General features: G+C 53.2%; 1 protein-coding gene across 1 annotated transcript in view; it reads right to left on the bottom strand.

Annotated features, from left to right (window-relative positions):
- LOC143942162 (Fc receptor-like protein 3) overlaps positions 1–21,680 on the bottom strand; it is a 178,813-nt gene that overhangs the window by 129,918 nt on the left and 27,215 nt on the right. The window contains exon 8 of the mRNA XM_077463421.1: positions 18,585–18,866. Within this exon, the coding sequence (XP_077319547.1) occupies positions 18,585–18,866 (282 nt within the window). The remainder of the gene's footprint in view (positions 1–18,584; positions 18,867–21,680) is intronic.

Genomic DNA, 21,680 nt, shown 5'->3' with positions numbered 1-21,680 from the left:
AGAGAAGAGCTCTGGAAGAGGAAAGGATGACAATGATAAATTGATGGATTTCATTTCTCATTGTTGGAGTATCCAGGAGTTGGCTCGCCCCACCATATTCCATCTATGACTCAAATATCACTTTCAGGTAGACTGATCTTTAACCACTTGCACTCCGGAAGATTTTACCCCCTTCATGACGAGACCATTTTTTGATATTCCACACTGCACTACTTAAACTGACAATTCCGCGGTCATTGCACCGCAACTGCACATCTCACTTGTGTTGCCATTCATTCACATCTTCTCGTTTCCGAACATGAAGTAACCAACTCCAACAACCAACCAACAAAGCATGCTTTGCTGCGTGTTTTGAGAACGCTCTGCAAAGGTGCATTGCACTTTGGTCGCCATAATGGTGCGCTAACCGCATTTGGGGGATCATTAACAATTAGGCTGCATTCATCGTTACATAGTTTTATAGTAGGTGAGGTTGAATAAAGACAATAGTCCATCCAGTTCCACCTGTGTAGGTTTACATGGGTCAGTGTCTAGAATTATTTCCCATATCCCTGTTTAGTTGTGTTCATCAAGATGCTCATCCAAGAGTCTTTTAAAAATATCCATCCTCCCTGCTGCCACCACCCATTGTGAGATGAGAGTTACACATTCTTATCGCGCTGACAGCGAACCCCCCCCCCCCCCCACCAGCAAAGCGCCTCTCCTGTCACTCCAGTGTGAAAGCCCAAGAGCTTCCACACTGGGGCGGTGCGCTGTCAGGACGTTATAAAAAGTCCTGCAAGCTGCATCTTTGGGGTGGAGAAGCAACGGTGTATAAACCTATCCTCCTCCACCCCTGCCTATTGGAATGCATGGGCAGTGCTGTGGAATCGCCTGTAAAGCTCCATTCGGCAGCGGTGCTTTGAGGGTGCTATTAACACCTTCTTCGACCGCTAGCAAGGGTTAAAAATGCCCCGCTAGCGACTGCTAAATTGACGGTAAATCGGCCCTAAAAATACCTGCACTTTTCCGCCGATGCCCTCACCGCCACAGTGTGAAAGTGCCCTTAATATAAATACCCTAACCTGTCCATGGAGCATGCAATTTTGGCATCCCAGCCGATCGTCGGATCGGCTGTCGGGTGCAGCCGCCGCCATTTCTCTTAAAGGAACCCGGCAGTGAAACTGCTAGAAACCATGAATCAGACTGAGACAGAAGTACAGTTATATCACACTTGTTTAATAATAATTAAAAAAAGGTAAACAGAGTAAACGTGGTCAAAACATAACCAGAGTTCAGGAACCGGGAAGCGGATAGTCAGACAAGCCAAAACGTCAGGGATCCGGAGAGGAGCGTAGTAGAACAGCAAGCAGGATCTGGAGCCAGAAGGAATGTCAGCCAAGGAGACGCCGGAGAGCGTCTCTAGAGATGTGACCAAGCTGAAGGCAGAGATCACCTGGACTGGACGACTTAAGTAGGCAGGACTGACGAGCGGGATATCATCAATAGGTGAGTCACTGTGGAGAGGTAGGAGCTGGCAATTAGCCGACATCTGAGCGGCCACCAGACAAACCAAAAGACAAACACCAGTGCTCCACCTTGCCAAACAAAGGACTAATATGCAGATATAAGGGATATTAGGGATGAGTGTGCTATGAAGCTCAGACAGTAAAGTAGCCAAAACTGTGTCAGGGAAAACCCACCGAGACAATAAGAACTAACAACACAAAATGAATACATGCAAAGCAAAACAAAAAAACAAAACATAATGAAACATATATACCAATGATAAGCCTATCACGGGTTTGTCAGCCCACCTGGCTCCACCTTGATATTCTACTGCAAGATCTACATACAGTATACGGCATATATTGAATTATACAATCAGATCAGAGTCTGAGCAACCAGAATTCCCTTACTTGGTTATGCTGGGTTATATCTCCTACATTTATGTAATTTATAACATAATAAACATATATTCTGTGAGGGGCAGTGTTGCTAAACCTCAGACATGAAATGTGAACAAAGCATATCCCTCTATAGTGTGTACTTGTCTCAGTCCAGAGCACTAATGCCGCGTACACACGAGCGGACTGTATGGCGTACTTAGTTCGTCATACAATCCGACGGACAATCCGTTGTACTTTCCACTGAACGGACTTGACCACACACGGATGCACAAACAGTCCGTCGAAAACTTGCGCGATGACGTGTACAGCACGTACGACGAGACTAGAAATAGGAAGTCCAATACACAGCAAAGCACCCTTTCGCCGTGTAAATCCTTTCTGAGCATGCGCCATTCTTAGTCCGTCGAACTAGCATACTGACGACCGTATTGTCCGCTGAAACCAAAGTACGACGGACAGAATTTCGAAAAAACCGAAATTCTTAGTACGCCGGACTGCACGCTGAAAAAGTCTGCTGAAGCCCACACACGAGCGGACTGTCCACTGAAATGTGTTTCGACGGACTAAGTACACCATACAGTCCGCCCGTGTGTACGCGGCATAAGTGTCATTCCTGTCTGCTGTCTCCTCTGCCATCAGCATAAGTCACTTCTAACAAGTTTTCCTGACACCAAGAGAAAAAGGTGACAGGGGAGGAGCTCCAGCTGATTGACAGCCTCAGCTCTGTTCCTGTGTGCTGTGTGGGGGGGGGGGCCTTCCTTCCAATCAGCTCTCAGAGCTCCCCTCACTGAGCTCTGCAGAGTGTAACATCAGCTCTCCACACCCGTTTTTCTGAACGCTTAGACAAGCTTTAAAAAATTCTGCACTTTGAACAGAAGTACAAAAGAGAAGACGGCAGATAAACCGGTACAATCTCTGTGTATCACAGGAGACCAGTCCCTTCACTGGGGATATGAAGGGTTTACGTCCATTTAAAAAAAGAGTTTGTCGCTTAAATCTATACTCTGTTCTAGGGCGAAGCATTAAATCCGAGTGGAAGTGCTCGTTATACATTAAAAGCCCTTTAAACGAAACCCACAAAATGTATTTATATATAAATGTCTCGCCAAGTCGCCATCCTCAGCTACTTACCTCCGTGTCTTTATCTGTAGATGAAATGCAGCCAAACAGATGTTTGTTTCTTGCTGGCAGCAGAAAATGTTGTCTCCTCCCCCCATCCATCCAATAATAACATCGATCCCCATACTAAACCCTTCACCCATCCCCAGATCCCCGTACTGAGCCCTTCACCCATCCCCAGATCCCCGTACTGAGCCCTTCATCCATCCCCAGATCCCCATACTGAGCCCTTCATCCATCCCCAGATCCCCGTACTGAGCCCTTCACCCATCCCCAGATCCCCATACTGAGCCCTTCATCCATCCCCAGATCCCCATACTGAGCCCTTCATCCATCCCCAGATCCCCGTACTGAGCCCTTCACCCATCCCCAGATCCCCATACTGAGCCCTTCACCCATCCCCAGATCCCCATACTGAGCCCTTCACCCATCCCCAGATCCCCGTACTGAGCCCTTCACCCATCCCCAGATCCCCATACTGAGCCCTTCATCCATCCCCAGATCCCCGTACTGAGCCCTTCATCCCCAGATCCCCGTACTGAGCCCTTCACCCATCCCCAGATCCCCGTACTGAGCCCTTCACCCATCCCCAGATCCCCATACTGAGCCCTTCACCCATCCCCAGATCCCCGTACTGAGCCCTTCACCCATCCCCAGATCCCCATACTGAGCCCTTCATCCATCCCCAGATCCCCGTACTGAGCCCTTCATCCATCCCCAGATCCCCGTACTGAGCCCTTCACCCATCCCCAGATCCCCATACTGAGCCCTTCACCCATCCCCAGATCCCCATACTGAGCCCTTCACCCATCCCCAGATCCCCGTACTGAGCCCTTCACCCATCCCCAGATCCCCATACTGAGCCCTTCATCCATCCCCAGATCCCCGTACTGAGCCCTTCATCCCCAGATCCCCGTACTGAGCCCTTCACCCATCCCCAGATCCCCGTACTGAGCCCTTCACCCATCCCCAGATCCCCATACTGAGCCCTTCACCCATCCCCAGATCCCCGTACTGAGCCCTTCACCCATCCCCAGATCCCCATACTGAGCCCTTCATCCATCCCCAGATCCCCGTACTGAGCCCTTCATCCATCCCCAGATCCCCGTACTGAGCCCTTCATCCCCAGATCCCCGTACTGAGCCCTTCACCCATCCCCAGATCCCCGTACTGAGCCCTTCACCCATCCCCAGATCCCCATACTGAGCCCTTCATCCATCCCCAGATCCCCATACTGAGCCCTTCATCCATCCCCAGATCCACGTACTGAGCCCTTCATCCATCCCCAGATCCCCGTACTGAGCCCTTCATCCCCAGATCCCCGTACTGAGCCCTTCACCCATCCCCAGATCCCCGTACTGAGCCCTTCACCCATCCCCAGATCCCCATACTGAGCCCTTCATCCATCCCCAGATCCCCGTACTGAGCCCTTCATCCCCAGATCCCCGTACTGAGCCCTTCACCAATCCCCAGATCCCCGTACTGAGCCCTTCACTCATCCCCAGATCCCCATACTGAGCCCTTCACCAATCCCCAGATCCCCGTACTGAGCCTTTCACCCATCCCCAGATCCCCGTACTGAGCCCTTCACCCATCCCCAGATCCCCATACTGAGCCCTTCATCCATCCCCAGATCCCCGTTCTGAGCCCTTCATCCCCAGATCCCCGTACTGAGCCCTTCACCCATCCCCAGATCCCCGTACTGAGCCCTTCACCCATCCCCAGATCCCCATACTGAGCCCTTCACCCATCCCCAGATCCCCGTACTGAGCCCTTCACCCATCCCCAGATCCCCATACTGAGCCCTTCATCCATCCCCAGATCCCCGTACTGAGCCCTTCATCCATCCCCAGATCCCCGTACTGAGCCCTTCATCCCCAGATCCCCGTACTGAGCCCTTCACCCATCCCCAGATCCCCATACTGAGCCCTTCATCCATCCCCAGATCCCCATACTGAGCCCTTCATCCATCCCCAGATCCACGTACTGAGCCCTTCATCCATCCCCAGATCCCCGTACTGAGCCCTTCATCCCCAGATCCCCGTACTGAGCCCTTCACCCATCCCCAGATCCCCGTACTGAGCCCTTCACCCATCCCCAGATCCCCATACTGAGCCCTTCATCCATCCCCAGATCCCCGTACTGAGCCCTTCATCCCCAGATCCCCTTACTGAGCCCTTCACCAATCCCCAGATCCCCGTACTGAGCCCTTCACCCATCCCCAGATCCCCATACTGAGCCCTTCACCAATCCCCAGATCCCCGTACTGAGCCCTTCACCCATCCCCAGATCCCCATACTGAGCCCTTCACCCATCCCCAGATCCCCGTACTGAGCCCTTCACCCATCCCCAGATCCCCATACTGAGCCCTTCACCAATCCCCAGATCCCCGTACTGAGCCCTTCACCCATCCCCAGATCCCCATACTGAGCCCTTCACCAATCCCCAGATCCCCGTACTGAGCCCTTCACCCATCCCCAGATCCCCGTACTGAGCCCTTCACCCATCCCCAGATCCCCGTACTGAGCCCTTCACCCATCCCCAGATCCCCATACTGAGCCCATCACCCGTCCCCAGATCCCCGTACTGAGCCCTTCACCCATCCCCAGATCCCCATACTGAGCACTTCACCCATCCCCAGATCCCCGTACTGAGCCCTTCACCCATCCCCAGATCCCCATACTGAGCCCTTCACCCATCCCCAGATCCCCGTACTGAGCCCTTCATCCCCAGATCCCCGTACTGAACCCTTCACCCATCCCCAGATCCCCATACTGAGCCCTCCACCCATCCCCAGATCCCCGTACTGAGCCCTTCATCCCCAGATCCCCGTTCTGAGCCCTTCACCCATCCCCAGATCCCCATACTGAGCCCTTCACCAATCCCCAGATCCCCGTACTGAGCCCATCACCCATCCCCAGATCCCCGTACTGAGCCCTTCACCCATCCCCAGATCCCCATACTGAGCCCTTCACCAATCCCCAGATCCCCATACTGAGCCCTTCACCCATCCCCAGATCCCCGTACTGAGCCCTTCACCCATCCCCAGATCCCCGTACTGAGCCCTTCACCCATCCCCAGATCCCCATACTGAGCCCTTCACCCATCCCCAGATCCCCGTACTGAGCCCTTCACCCATCCCCAGATCCCCATACTGAGCCCTTCACCAATCCCCAGATCCCCGTACTGAGCCCTTCACCCATCCCCAGATCCCCGTACTGAGCCCTTCACCCATCCCCAGATCCCCATACTGAGCCCTTCACCCATCCCCAGATCCCCGTACTGAGCCCTTCACCCATCCCCAGATCCCCATACTGAGCCCTTCACCCATCCCCAGATCCCCGTACTGAGCCCTTCATCCCCAGATCCCCGTATTGAACCCTTCACCCATCCCCAGATCCCCATACTGAGCCCTTCACCCATCCCCAGATCCCCGTACTGAGCCCTTCATCCCCAGATCCCCGTTCTGAGCCCTTCACCCATCCCCAGATCCCCATACTGAGCCCTTCACCAATCCCCAGATCCCCGTACTGAGCCCTTCACCCATCCCCAGATCCCCGTACTGAGCCCTTCACCCATCCCCAGATCCCCATACTGAGCCCTTCACCCATCCCCAGATCCCCGTACTGAGCCCTTCACCCATCCCCAGATCCCCGTACTGAGCCCTTCACCCATCCCCAGATCCCCGTACTGAGCCCTTCACCCATCCCCAGATCCCCATACTGAGCCCTTCACCCATCCCCAGATCCCCGTACTGAGCCCTTCACCCATCCCCAGATCCCCATACTGAGCCCTTCACCAATCCCCAGATCCCCGTACTGAGCCCTTCACCCATCCCCAGATCCCCGTACTGAGCCCTTCACCCATCCCCAGATCCCCATACTGAGCCCTTCACCAATCCCCAGATCCCCGTACTGAGCCCTTCACCCATCCCCAGATCCCCGTACTGAGCCCTTCACCCATCCCCAGATCCCCGTACTGAGCCCTTCACCCATCCCCAGATCCCCATACTGAGCCCTTCACCCATCCCCAGATCCCCGTACTGAGCCCTTCACCCATCCCCAGATCCCCGTACTGAGCCCTTCACCCATCCCCAGATCCCCGTACTGAGCCCTTCACCCATCCCCAGATCCCCATACTGAGCCCTTCACCAATCCCCAGATCCCCGTACTGAGCCCTTCACCCATCCCCAGATCCCCGTACTGAGCCCTTCACCCATCCCCAGATCCCTGTACTGAGCCCTTCACCCATCCCCAGATCCCCATACTGAGCCCTTCACCCATCCCAAGATCCTCGTACTGAGCCCTTCACCCATCCCCAGATCCCCGTACTGAGCCCTTCACCCATCCCCAGATCCCCATACTGAGCCCTTCACCCATCCCCAGATCCCCGTACTGAGCCCTTCATCCCCAGATCCCTGTACTGAGCCCTTCATCCCCAGATCCCCATACTGAGCCCTTCATCCCCAGATCCCCGTACTGAGCCCTTCATCCCCAGATCCCCGTACTGAGCCCTTCACCCATCCCCAGATCCCCATACTGAGCCCTTCACCCATCCCCAGATCCCCGTACTGAGCCCTTCATCCCCAGATCCCTGTACTGAGCCCTTCATCCCCAGATCCCCATACTAAGCCCTTCATCCCCAGATCCCCGTACTGAGCCCTTCATCCCCAGATCCCCATACTGAGCCCTTCATCCCCAGATCCCCATACTGAGCCCTTCATCCCCAGATCCCAATACTGAGCCCTTCATCCCCAGATCCCCATACAGAGCCCTTCATCCATCCGCAGATCCCCATACTAAGCCCTTCACCCATCCCCAGATCCCCATACTGAGCCCTTCATCCCCAGATCCCCATACTGAGCCCTTCACCCATCCCCAGATCCCCGTACTGAGCCCTTCACCCATCCCCAGATCCCCATACTGAGCCCTTCACCCATCCCCAGATCCCCATACTGAGCCCTTCACCCATCCCCAGATCCCTGTACTGAGCCCTTCACCCATCCCCAGATCCCCATACTGAGCCCTTCACCCATCCCCAGATCCCCGTACTGAGCCCTTCACCCATCCCCAGATCCCCATACTGAGCCCTTCATCCCCAGATCCCCGTACTGAGCCCTTCACCCATCCCCAGATCCCCGTACTGAGCCCTTCACCCATCCCCAGATCCCCATACTGAGCCCTTCACCCATCCCCAGATCCCCATACTGAGCCCTTCACCCATCCCCAGATCCCCATACTGAGCCCTTCACCCAGATCCCCATACTGAGCCCTTCATCCCCAGATCCCTGTACTGAGCCCTTCATCCCCAGATCCCCATACTGAGCCCTTCATCCCCAGATCCCTGTACTGAGCCCTTCATCCCCAGATCCCCGTACTGAGCCCTTCACCCATCCCCAGATCCCCGTACTGAGCCCTTCACCCATCCCCAGATCCCCGTACTGAGCCCTTCACCCATCCCCAGATCCCCGTACTGAGCCCTTCACCCATCCCCAGATCCCCGTACTGAGCCCTTCACCCATCCCCAGATCCCCATACTGAGCCCTTCACCCATCCCCAGATCCCCGTACTGAGCCCTTCACCCATCCCCAGATCCCCATACTGAGCCCTTCACCCATCCCCAGGTCCCCGTACTGAGCCCTTCACCCATCCCCAGATCCCCGTACTGAGCCCTTCATCCATCCCCAGATCCCCGTACTGAGCCCTTCATCCCCAGATCCCCGTACTGAGCCCTTCACACATCCCCAGATCCCCGTACTGAGCCCTTCATCCCCAGATCCCCGTACTGAGCCCTTCACCAATCCCCAGATCCCCGTACTGAGCCCTTCACCCATCCCCAGATCCCCATACTGAGCCCTTCACCAATCCCCAGATCCCCGTACTGAGCCCTTCACCCATCCCCAGATCCCCATACTGAGCCCTTCACCCATCCCCAGATCCCCGTACTGAGCCCTTCACCCATCCCCAGATCCCCATACTGAGCCCTTCACCAATCCCCAGATCCCCGTACTGAGCCCTTCACCCATCCCCAGATCCCCATACTGAGCCCTTCACCAATCCCCAGATCCCCGTACTGAGCCCTTCACCCATCCCCAGATCCCCGTACTGAGCCCTTCACCCATCCCCAGATCCCCGTACTGAGCCCTTCACCCATCCCCAGATCCCCATACTGAGCCCTTCACCCATCCCCAGATCCCCATACTGAGCCCTTCACCCATCCCCAGATCCCCGTACTGAGCCCTTCACCCATCCCCAGATCCCCATACTGAGCCCTTCACCCATCCCCAGATCCACGTACTGAGCCCTTCATCCCCAGTTCCCCGTACTGAGCCCTTCACCCATCCCCAGATCCCCATACTGAGCCCTTCACCCATCCCCAGATCCCCGTACTGAGCCCTTCATCCCCAGATCCCCGTTCTGAGCCCTTCACCCATCCCCAGATCCCCATACTGAGCCCTTCACCAATCCCCAGATCCCCGTACTGAGCCCTTCACCCATCCCCAGATCCCCGTACTGAGCCCTTCACCCATCCCCAGATCCCCATTCTGAGCCCTTCACCAATCCCCAGATCCCCGTACTGAGCCCTTCACCCATCCCCAGATCCCCGTACTGAGCCCTTCACCCATCCCCAGATCCCCGTACTGAGCCCTTCACCCATCCGCAGATCCCCATACTGAGCCCTTCACCCATCCCCAGATCCCCGTACTGAGCCCTTCACCCATCCCCAGATCCCCATACTGAGCCCTTCACCAATCCCCAGATCCCCGTACTGAGCCCTTCACCCATTCCCAGATCCCCGTACTGAGCCCTTCACCCATCCCCAGATCCCCGTACTGAGCCCTTCACCCATCCCCAGATCCCCATACTGAGCCCTTCACCCATCCCCAGATCCCCGTACTGAGCCCTTCACCCATCCCCAGATCCCCGTACTGAGCCCTTCACCCATCCCCAGATCCCCGTACTGAGCCCTTCACCCATCCCCAGATCCCCATACTGAGCCCTTCACCAATCCCCAGATCCCCGTACTGAGCCCTTCACCCATCCCCAGATCCCCGTACTGAGCCCTTCACCCATTCCCAGATCCCCGTACTGAGCCCTTCACCCATCCCCAGATCCCCATACTGAGCCCTTCACCCATCCCAAGATCCCCGTACTGAGCCCTTCACCCATCCCCAGATCCCCGTACTGAGCCCTTCACCCATCCCCAGATCCCCATACTGAGCCCTTCACCCATCCCCAGATCCCCGTACTGAGCCCTTCATCCCCAGATCCCTGTACTGAGCCCTTCATCCCCAGATCCCCATACTGAGCCCTTCATCCCTAGATCCCCGTACTGAGCTCTTCATCCCCAGATCCCCGTACTGAGCCCTTCACCCATCCCCAGATCCCCATACTGAGCCCTTCACCCATCCCCAGATCCCCGTACTGAGCCCTTCATCCCCAGATCCCTGTACTGAGCCCTTCATCCCCAGATCCCCATACTAAGCCCTTCATCCCCAGATCCCCGTACTGAGCCCTTCATCCCCAGATCCCCATACTGAGCCCTTCATCCCCAGATCCCCATACTGAGCCCTTCATCCCCAGATCCCAATACTGAGCCCTTCATCCCCAGATCCCCATACAGAGCCCTTCATCCATCCGCAGATCCCCATACTAAGCCCTTCACCCATCCCCAGATCCCCATACTGAGCCCTTCATCCCCTGATCCCCATACTGAGCCCTTCACCCATCCCCAGATCCCCGTACTGAGCCCTTCACCCATCCCCAGATCCCCATACTGAGCCCTTCACCCATCCCCAGATCCCCATAATGAGCCCTTCACCCATCCCCAGATCCCTGTACTGAGCCCTTCACCCATCCCCAGATCCCCATACTGAGCCCTTCACCCATCCCCAGATCCCCGTACTGAGCCCTTCACCCATCCCCAGATCCCCATACTGAGCCCTTCATCCCCAGATCCCCGTACTGAGCCCTTCACCCATCCCCAGATCCCCGTACTGAGCCCTTCACCCATCCCCAGATCCCCATACTGAGCCCTTCACCCAGATCCCCATACTGAGCCCTTCATCCCCAGATCCCTGTACTGAGCCCTTCATCCCCAGATCCCCGTACTGAGCCCTTCATCCCCAGATCCCCGTACTGAGCCCTTCACCCATCCCCAGATCCCCGTACTGAGCCCTTCACCCATCCCCAGATCCCCGTACTGAGCCCTTCACCCATCCCCAGATCCCCGTACTGAGCCCTTCACCCATCCCCAGATCCCCGTACTGAGCCCTTCACCCATCCCCAGATCCCCATACTGAGCCCTTCACCCATCCCCAGATCCCCATACTGAGCCCTTCACCCATCCCCAGATCCCCGTACTGAGCCCTTCACCCATCCCCAGATCCCCATACTGAGCCCTTCACCCATCCCCAGATCCCCGTACTGAGCCCTTCACCCATCCCCAGATCCCCGTACTGAGCCCTTCACCCATCCCCAGATCCCCGTACTGAGCCCTTCATCCCCAGATCCCCGTACTGAGCCCTTCACCCATCCCCAGATCTCCATACTGAGCCCTTCACCCATCCCCAGATCCCCGTACTGAGCCCTTCATCCCCAGATCCCCGTACTGAGCCCTTCACCCATCCCCAGATCCCCATACTGAGCCCTTCACCCATCCCCAGATCCCCGTACTGAGCCCTTCATCCCCAGATTTCTGTACTGAGCCCTTCATCCCCAGATCCCCATACTGAGCCCTTCATCCCCAGATCCCCGTACTGAGCCCTTCATCCCCAGATCCCCGTACTGAGCCCTTCACCCATCCCCAGATCCCCATACTGAGCCCTTCACCCATCCCCAGATCCCCGTACTGAGCCCTTCATCCCCAGATCCCTGTACTGAGCCCTTCATCCCCAGATCCCCATACTGAGCCCTTCATCCCCAGATCCCCATACTGAGCCCTTCATCCCCAGATCCCAATACTGAGCCCTTCATCCCCAGATCCCCATACAGAGCCCTTCATCCCCATATCCCCGTACTGAGCCCTTCACCCATCCGCAGATCCCCATACTAAGCCCTTCACCCATCCCCAGATCCCCATACTGAGCCCTTCATCCCCAGATCCCCATACTGAGCCCTTCACCCATCCCCAGATCCCCGTACTGAGCCCTTCACCCATCCCCAGATCCCCATACTGAGCCCTTCACCCATCCCCAGATCCCCATACTGAGCCCTTCACCCATCCCCAGATCCCCGTACTGAGCCCTTCACCCATCCCCAGATCCCCGTACTGAGCCCTTCACCCATCCCCAGATCCCCATACTGAGCCCTTCACCCATCCCCAGATCCCCATACTGAGCCCTTCATCCCCAGATCCCTGTACTGAGCCCTTCATCCCCAGATCCCCGTACTGAGCCCTTCATCCCCAGATCCCCATACTGAGCCCTTCACCCATCCCCAGATCCCTGTACTGAGCCCTTCACCCATCCCCAGATCCCCGTACTGAGCCCTTCACCCATCCCCAGATCCCCGTACTGAGCCCTTCACCCATCCCCAGATCCCCGTACTGAGCCCTTCACCCATCCCCAGATCCCCGTACTGAGCCCTTCATCCCCAGATCCCTGTACTGAGCCCTTCATCCCCAGAACCCCTATACTGAGCCCTTCATCCCCAGATCCCCATACTGAGCCCTTCATCCCCAGATCCCCATACTGAGCCCTTCATCCCCAGATCCCCATACTGAGCCCTTCATCCCCAGATCCCCATACTGAGCCCTTCATCCCCAGATCCCAATACTGAGCCCTTCATCCCCAGATCCCCGTACTGAGCCCTTCACCCATCCCCAGATCCCCATACTAAGCCCTTCACCCATCCCCAGATCCCCGTAGTGAGCCCTTCACCCATCCCCAGATCCCCATACTGAGCCCTTCATCCCCAGATCCCCATACTGAGCCCTTCATCCCCAGATCCCCGTACTGAGCCCTTCACCCATCCCCATACTAGCCCTTCACCCATCCCCAGATCCCCGTACTGAGCCCTTCACACATCCCCAGATCCCCATACTGAGCCCTTCATCCCCATATCCCCATACTGAGCCCTTCACCCATCCCCAGATCCCCGTACTGAGCCCTTCACACATCCCCAGATCCCCATACTGAGCCCTTCATCCCCAGATCCCCATACTGAGCCCTTTATCCCCAGATCCCTGTACTGAGCCCTTCATCCCCAGATCCCCATACTGAGCCCTTCACCCATCCCCAGATCCCCATACTGAGCCCTTCATCCCCAGATCCCCATACTGAGCCCTTCATCCCCAGATCCCTGTACTGAGCCCTTCATCCCCAGATCCCCGTACTGAGCCCTTCATCCCCAGATCCCCATACTGAGCCCTTCATCCCCAGATCCCCATACTGAGCCCTTCATCCCCAGATCCCCGTACTGAGCCCTTCATCCCCAGATCCCCATACTGAGCCCTTCATCCCCAGATCCCCATACTGAGCCCTTCATCCCCAGATCCCTGTACTGAGCCCTTCATCCCCAGATCCCCGTACTGAGCCCTTCATCCCCAGATCCCCATTCTGAGCCCTTCACCCATCCCCAGATCCCCATACTGAGCCCTTCACCCATCCCCAGATCCCCGTACTGAGCCCTTCATCCCCAGATCCCCGTACTGTCCCCAGGATGTGCCGTGTTATAGGGACTCACCTCTCACCGAGAGCGAGAATTCATCTGAGTGCTCAAGGTAACCAGATCTACCAGGAGATACTATTCGTTTAGTACATTTATAAAGTCCGGATGTGTTTAGATCCACTTTCTCAATATGGAACTCAGAGCCCGGGAATTGTGATTTTATCTCTTCATTATTCTTGAAGAATCTTGTTTGGGAGCCAATAAAACCTTCTATATGATGACATCTCAGAGTCAGGGGGTCTCCTTCATAGATGGCAGATGGAGGTCTCTGCAGGATGACAAAATCTGGAAAAAAAAATGAAAGTAAAGTGCGCAGTGCAATATATAAGGAAAATCGCATCCTGACCGATATAGATAAATCCTCCCGCTATCCCAATTATGATAAAAAATACAAAAAATATACCAGCTGGAGCTTCCTCCTATAGACTAAGAAAAGGGTTAATGGTCCTGGTAGTCACACTGGCACTACTAGTCCTTCTCACAATGGGGCAAACAGGACGTGCGAGTATTCTCAGCATTCTATGAAAAGGAAATTGAGTACTGTCTGTGATACTTTTTTTATTTGCACTAACATACAATTTTTCAGGACAAGCTTTTCGGGATACCCCGAAAGCTTGTCCTGAAAAATTGTATGTTAGTGCAAATAAAAAAAGTATCACGGACAGTACTCAATTTTCTCTGTCACAATTGCACTAATACGGCTACAATCACATTAAGTATGAAAAGGAAAGATAGGATTCCTACATATTGTAGTACGGGTCTATATTCAGAATTCATTTTAGTTATTGATTTACAAGAAAGTTAGTAATAGTTTTATGTTGGTATATAAGTAGTCACTTCTGTCTATATACAACATGATTAATGCATGAGACTTCTACTTCATTATGCTGTGGGAAGTTGGGAACCTTTGACCTTTTCTTTTCACCAGTTGTAATATTGTTTTCCCTGCCATATATAAGTGGGAGGCCGGGGATTGAATTTAGGGTTGCCACTTTTACTACAAGCTAAACCCGAACACTTTAGCGGCGCACAGTCATTTTTTTTAGTATACACTATAGGCAGTGGCATCACTAGGGGGTGGCTATTGAGGTCAGAGCCCAGAATCTGGGGCCCATAGCCCCGAGTCCAGGGCTGGCCCTAACAGGAGAGTGTCCTGGACTTACCTTCCTGCACAGCCGCGGCACTCCCACTGAGTCTGCACTCCGTCCTACAGTGACAGCCAGAGAAGGGAGATTCCCAGGGTCATTACCCAGATATATTATGTACATTTAGGAAAGAATCCAGGCCTTTTTTAACCACTTCCCGCCCGACTTATAGCAAAATGATGGCAGGGCTGTGGTTCAGTTATCCTGACTGGGCGTCATATGACCTCCTTCAGGATAACAACCGCCGCGCGCCCGTGGGGGTGTGCATCACGGCGATCGGTGGATCGTTGTGTCAGTCTGACTATATACTTCTCCTTTAAGGAGGTGTGGCAGGGGGTGTGTCCTATGCATACATATGTTTGCTCATAGGTGTCCCTCATTCCCATCTCAGAAAGTCGGGAGCGGTGGATAAGGCTTTGGAACCACTTTAAAGTGGAACTTCACTCTCCCTATTATCAACATTGACTTTTCTAACCCTAAGCCCTTGTACACACGGTTGGAGATTCCGACAACCAAATCCGATTTTGTCCGACGGATTTTGTCCGAAACTGTTGTATACACACGGTCGGACAAAGTTGTCGGAAAATCCGTCGTGATGACGTTATTTCATTACGACGGGACTACGTTCACGCTAGTAGCCAATAGCTTTGGTGTAGGAATTTAATTTGAGCATGCGTGGCACTTTGTCCAATCGGAAATTCTCTACACATGATCTACACATGATCTACACATGATCGGAGTATGTCCGATCGGAGCATTTTGTCGGAAAATTTTTCCAACAAGTTGGAAAACTTGGTCCGTCGGATACTCCGACGGAAACAGTCCGGTGGAGCCAAACACACAGTCGGAATATCCAACAAAATCGGACACATTCCGTCAGAATCTCCGACTGTGTGTACAAGGGCTTATGCTGCCTGCATTAGTAAATAGATAGGAAGGTACAGTATATCATATTTGCCTGTTTTAAACTTTTTGGTTTTACTTTTCTTTGGTGTCTTCCTGGGTTTCTGGCCGGGGCAAAAGATGTCATACATCCCAGGAGCCTTCAGAAGGGGAGGAGCTTTCTCAACTAAGAACACCCTCCTGCCTGCATGCCTGAGCTAAGGGCCGATGGATTCCAGGAAGTAAATGGGCAGCACAGTGGTGTAGTGGTTAGCACTCTCACCTAGCAGTAAGAAGGGTCACTGGTTCAAATCCCAACCATGACACTACCTGCCTGGAGTTTGCATGTTCTCCCTGTGCCTGTGTGGGTTTCCTCCGGGTACTCCGGTTTCCTCCCACAATCCAAAGACATGCAGGTAGGTTAATTGGCTTCTGTCCAAAATTGGCCCTAGTATATGAATGGGGACCTTGGATTGTGGGCTGCTTGAGGGTAGGGACTGATGTGAGTGTACAATATACAGGGATAGGGACAATTGTAGACACTCAGTCAGGTTGAACTGGATGGACTGGTGTAAATGAATCATCTGTCCTTATTCAAGATGGCCAAGGCCAGAAAGGATAGGGGGGATTTTCCAGGGGGTAGAAGAGATTTATCAACAAAATAAAGCACAGAGACATGGGTGGATGGGGGGAGATTGCTTTAAATAGTAAAAACGAATTAAATAGTGTTTGTGGTTTGTGGTGCTCAGATGAAGTGTAGTTCTACTGCTGTCTATATACTAGTTTTTTTTTTGTTTTTTTTTTTTATTATTCGGCCAGCAGGCTGCACTAAATAAAACAAAGCTGGGCATAGAGCGATCGAAATTCAGCTGTTTCAACAGGAACCAGCCAAGTTTCAATCTACGTGTGGCCCTTCTCGTTCAACAAAAGCTGTAAGAATACAATGTCCCTATAATGTCCTTACAATATCCCTACAGGGGGTGGAGGAATCTGTTGTTTGACTTACAGTCAATGCCCAGATTAATAGATTCCTCCATCCACACAATCAAGAACGATTGAGGAATTCCTCCAAGATCATACAGACATCATATAATGGAATTATGGAGATGAGGAGATCACTCACGGATCGTAACATTTAGAGTGACGGGATCACTGATATCACTGGTATTGGCCTGGCACTGATAATCTCCACTGTCCTGCTCTGCTGAAGATTTGATCTGAAGGGTCTGTTCATCTCTGTGTATTGTTCTCCCATCTTTGTACCAGTGATAGGTCCGGGGCTCCTCTGGTACAGTAGACGGCACATTACATGTTAGAGTCACTTCATCACCTTGTAGTACATTCCTCCAGTTGGGTGTGAAGGTCATCTCCGGTCTGATGGCCCCGCTTATAGAAGAGAGAGGAGATCACACATAACCACATTGATTGTACCAGGGCTTCATTTTTCAGTATATAGGTGCTGGAACAACCCCCCCCCCCTTCCAAGTTACCTCCTGTCCCCACCCCCTACCCACCTCCAATCAATAGTGATGGACGAACTTCCGACGGGACGTTTCGCGAACCCAAGGTGCCCAAATGTTCACGATCCGCAAGGCACACATAGTCCCACAACATGGACACAACAAGGAGCGCATGAAGGCCATGGAGGAGAGGAAAGGTCAGGCCAGGCTATGAGGGGGGTGCAAGAGATGATCAGTGCCACAGTCAGGGCAGCGCAGTCCTGTGCCAGTGTGCCAATCTGTGCTTGAGCCCCTCCCTCTGCCCCGGCCCTTACCCCCACCTATGCAGGGTTCCACTGTGGTGTTCTGGAGGTGCCAGTCCAGTGCTGATCCTCAGCCATGTTGCTGGCACTGCCTGCTGATTGGATTCTCCGCTGCTATCTCCCTCACTGACACCAGCACTGAGATAGAACACTGACACCAGCACCGCGATAGAGACTGAGCACTGACACCAGCACCGTGATAGAGAGCACTGACACCAGAACCGTGATATAGAGCACTGACATCAGCACCGAGATAGAGAGCACTGACACCAGCACCATGATAGAGAGCACTGACACCAGCACCGTGATAGAATGCACTGACACCAGCACCGAGATAGAGAGCACTGATACCAGCCCCGTGATAGAAACCACTGACACCAGCAATGAGATAGAGAGCACTGAGGCCAGCACCGAGATAGAAAGCACTGACACCAGCACTGAGATAGAGAGCACTGACACCAGCACCGAGATAGAGAGCACTGACACCAGCACCATGATAGAGAGCACTGACACCACACCAGCACCGAGATAGAGAGCACTGACACCAGCACTGTGATAGAGAGCACTGACACCAGCACGTGATAGAGAGCACTGACACCAGCACCGAGATAGAGAGCACTGACATCAGCACCGAGATAGAGAGCACTGACACCAGCACCGAGATAGAGAGCAGTGACACCACACCTGCACCGAGATAGAGAGCACTGACACCCCACCAGCACCATGATAGAGAGCACTGACACCAGCACTGTTTTTGGTGTTATCATACAGACTTGGGTTGGGGGTCTTTGTTGGTCTTCGTTGGTCTCCGGTCCTAGAAAAGTTTTAATGAAGGGCTAAAGTTTTGATTTAAAGGATCAATCTGCACAAAAGTTTGTACATTTTTATGAGAGACCTTCCTACGATCAGCCAATGCTTCCTTGGTTGGTCACAGGTCTTCCTCTGTTGTCCATTATATAAAACAAAAGAACGAGACCACTTATAAACGGCCATTGCAAGTAGACTTGTCTGTGACCTCAGATGTGCCAAAATTAAAATGTGATGTTTTTTTGAGGGGAGTACTGTTTTTTTTTTTTTTTAAAGCACTATGAAGACAGGACCAGTATTCAGTACTTACTGTATACTCTAATATTGATTTCATCACTCCTCTTCCTCACAGTGTTGGACGTCGTCCTCACTTCACAGGTATATTTCCCAGAATCCTCCGGCTGAGATGATGGCACTCTGTATGTACCAGATACATCAAAGTCCAGAACATTCTCTTCATCTCTGTAGAAGGTAAAGTACAGCTCTGTGCCGCCTCTGTGCGGATCCAGTCTGGTGTCACATCTCACCGTCATCTCATCTCCTTCTATTACCCATTCTGAAGCTATTTTTATTTTCGGAAGTGAGAAGAGCTCTGGAAGAAAAAAAATTTGTGACAATTTTCCCTTGATGAAAAGTTTTTATAAACGGTTTGATTCACATCCTGCACTTACATTATCAATTAAATAGAAGTCAATATAATCTGTGACATTAGTCCCCAAAAGGAGATTCTGTATAGCCACCATGTCCACAGAGTTGGCCAGAACCCAGCTACTTGTATGGATCATGGAAGGAAACTGGAGAACCCACATAAACAAGTAAAAGATAGGCAAGTTCAATGGAGGAGGTGTTTCTGGTGGGAATTCGGTTTGGAACTCCAGTGCTGCAAACCAGAAATGTCACCCATTTACTCATGGTGTCGAACAAGGGTGTGTCTGAAGAAGCTAAGCTTCACCAAGATAGAATGCAAATCCAGAGCATGAAGGGATATCTGCCCACTAACCAACTTCATGAGCGGGTCCCACCATCTCTGTGCTGAGTAGGGATGAGCCAAACACCCCCCAGTTCGGTTCGCATCAGAATATGCGAACAGGCAATAAATTCGTTTGAACATCCGAACACCGTTAAATGCACAAAATGTCATTTCTGAAGGAAAAAAAGTCATTTAAAATCACTCGTGGCTATAATGAATTGTCGGCTCCCCGTAATACAGAGAACAGTCATTGAAAGTCATTGATAAAAAAAAAAATGTGTGGGGGTCCCCCCAAATTCAATTACCAGGCCCTTCAGGTCTGGTATGGATATTAAGGGGAACATTGCGTCAAATAAAAAAAAAATTACGTGGGGTTCCCCCCCCAAGGATCTGGTATGGATTTTAAGGGGAACTCAACGCCAAATTTAAAAAAAATGGCATGGAGTTCCCCCCAAAAATCCATACCAGACCCTTTATCCGAGCACGCAACCTGGCAGGCCGCAGGAAAAGAGGAGGGATGAGACAGCGCCCCCCCGCCCCCGAACCGTAGCAGGCCACATGCCCTTAACATTGGGAGGGTGCTTTGGGGTAGCCCCCTCCCTGTTTGAAATGGTAACGGGTACATTGTACCTCTACCATTTCACAAAGAAAGTGTAAAAAATTGTTAAAAAACACACAGACACTGTTGGGATAAGTCCTTTATTAAAAATAAAAAAATTAAAAAAAAGATTCCAGCGGTGGTATCCTGCGATGGGTGATCATCTCTCCGGGGTCCAGCGATGGATGATCTCTCCTCTCAAGGTCCAGGGTCCAATGATGATGTCCAGCGCAGCGCATCCTGTCTCCACCAGAGACACAGCGGAAATCCCGGTGTCCTATCATATATGGTCCCCCATCGGATAGTGTCCGCTGTGTACTGCGCATGCGCAGTACACAGCACACACAGATTCCCGAAAATAGCAGAGAATGAACAGCGCCTGCGCCGTGAGTCCAGGTTCTATCCCCACCATCCAAGTGGACATAGAGCAGGTATATAAAAGAGCCGAGCGCAGCGAGGCCGAGCCCGAAACGTGCCGAGCGAAGCTACAACCTCCACTCAAGGCGCAAGCCCCGTTCATCTTCGGAGATTTTCTGAAGCTTCTTCTGCCCCGTACTGCGCATGCGCACTACGGGATGGACACTATATGATGGCAGGACACTATCTGCCAGAACACCGGCAGCCTAAGGCCGCGTACACACGGGCGGATTGTCTGTCCAACTTAGTCCGCTGAAACACATTTGAGCGGACAGTCCGCTCGTGTGTGGGCTTCAGCGGACTTTTTCAGCGGACAGTCTGGCCAACTAAGGCCGCGAACACACGGGCGGACTGTTCGCCCAACTTTGTCCGCTGAACAGTGTTTCAGCGGACAGTCCGCTCGTGTGTGGGCTTCAGCGGACAGTTTCAGCGGACAGTCTGACAAACAAAGTTTTTCGGAAATCCCGTAAAACTGTCCGCTGAAACTTGGTTTGAGCGGACAGTCCGCTCGTGTGTAGGCTTGTTCGTCAAACTAAGTCTCGCGCATGCTCAGAAAGAATTTACACGCCGAAGGTTGCATTGCAGTGTATAGGACGTCGTTTTTCTAGTCCCGACGTACGTGCCGTTTACGTCATCGTGCACGGTTTCAGCGGACTGTTCATTCATCGTGTGTAGTCAAGTCCGTTCATGCTAATTTTGAGCGGACTGTTTGTCAAAGGCCGCGTACACACGGGCGGACTGTTCGCCCAACTTTGTTCGTCAAACAGTTTGACAAACAGTCCGCTCAAAATTAGCATGAGCGGACTTGGCCACACACGACGAACGAACAGTCCGCTGAAAACTTGCGCGATGACGTGAACGGCACGTACGACGGGACGAGAGATTCGAAGTCCTATACACTGCAATGCAACCTTCGGCGTGTAAATCCTTTCTGAGCATGCGCGGAACTTAGTTTGACGAACAAGCCTACACATGAGCGGACTGTCCGCTCAAACCAAGTTTCAGCGGACAGTCTTACGGAAATTCCGAAAAACTTTGTTCGTCAGACTGTCTGCTGAAACTGTCCGCTGAAGCCCACACACGAGCGGACTGTCCGCTGAAACACTGTTCAGCGGACAAAGTTGGGCGAACAGTCCGCCCGTGTGTACGCGGCCAAACTGTTTGACGAACAAGGTTGGGCGAACAGTCCGCCCGTATGTACGCGGCCTGAGTCTTTTTGGAATGTTGGAAAGACTGTCCGCTGAACTCGCATTTGGGCGGACAATCCGCGGACAATCCGCCCGTGTGTGTGCCAGTCCGCCCAACTTTTGAAATGAGCGGACTTTTCCCGCCCGGAGAAAAGTCCGCTCATTTCGAGCGGGTATCCAGGTAGGCGGGGCCCGCGACGGAGACGTTGCGTGCCCCGCCGCCTGGTATGGACT

The sequence above is a fragment of the Lithobates pipiens genome, unplaced genomic scaffold (assembly GCF_037356315.1).
Source record: "Lithobates pipiens isolate NorthernLeopardFrog02 unplaced genomic scaffold, aLitPip1_a1.2 Scaffold_30, whole genome shotgun sequence".
NCBI classification, from domain to species: domain Eukaryota; kingdom Metazoa; phylum Chordata; class Amphibia; order Anura; family Ranidae; genus Lithobates; species Lithobates pipiens.
Note: the sequence above shows the minus strand (reverse complement) of the source record. Positions and strands in the feature narration are given on the sequence as shown.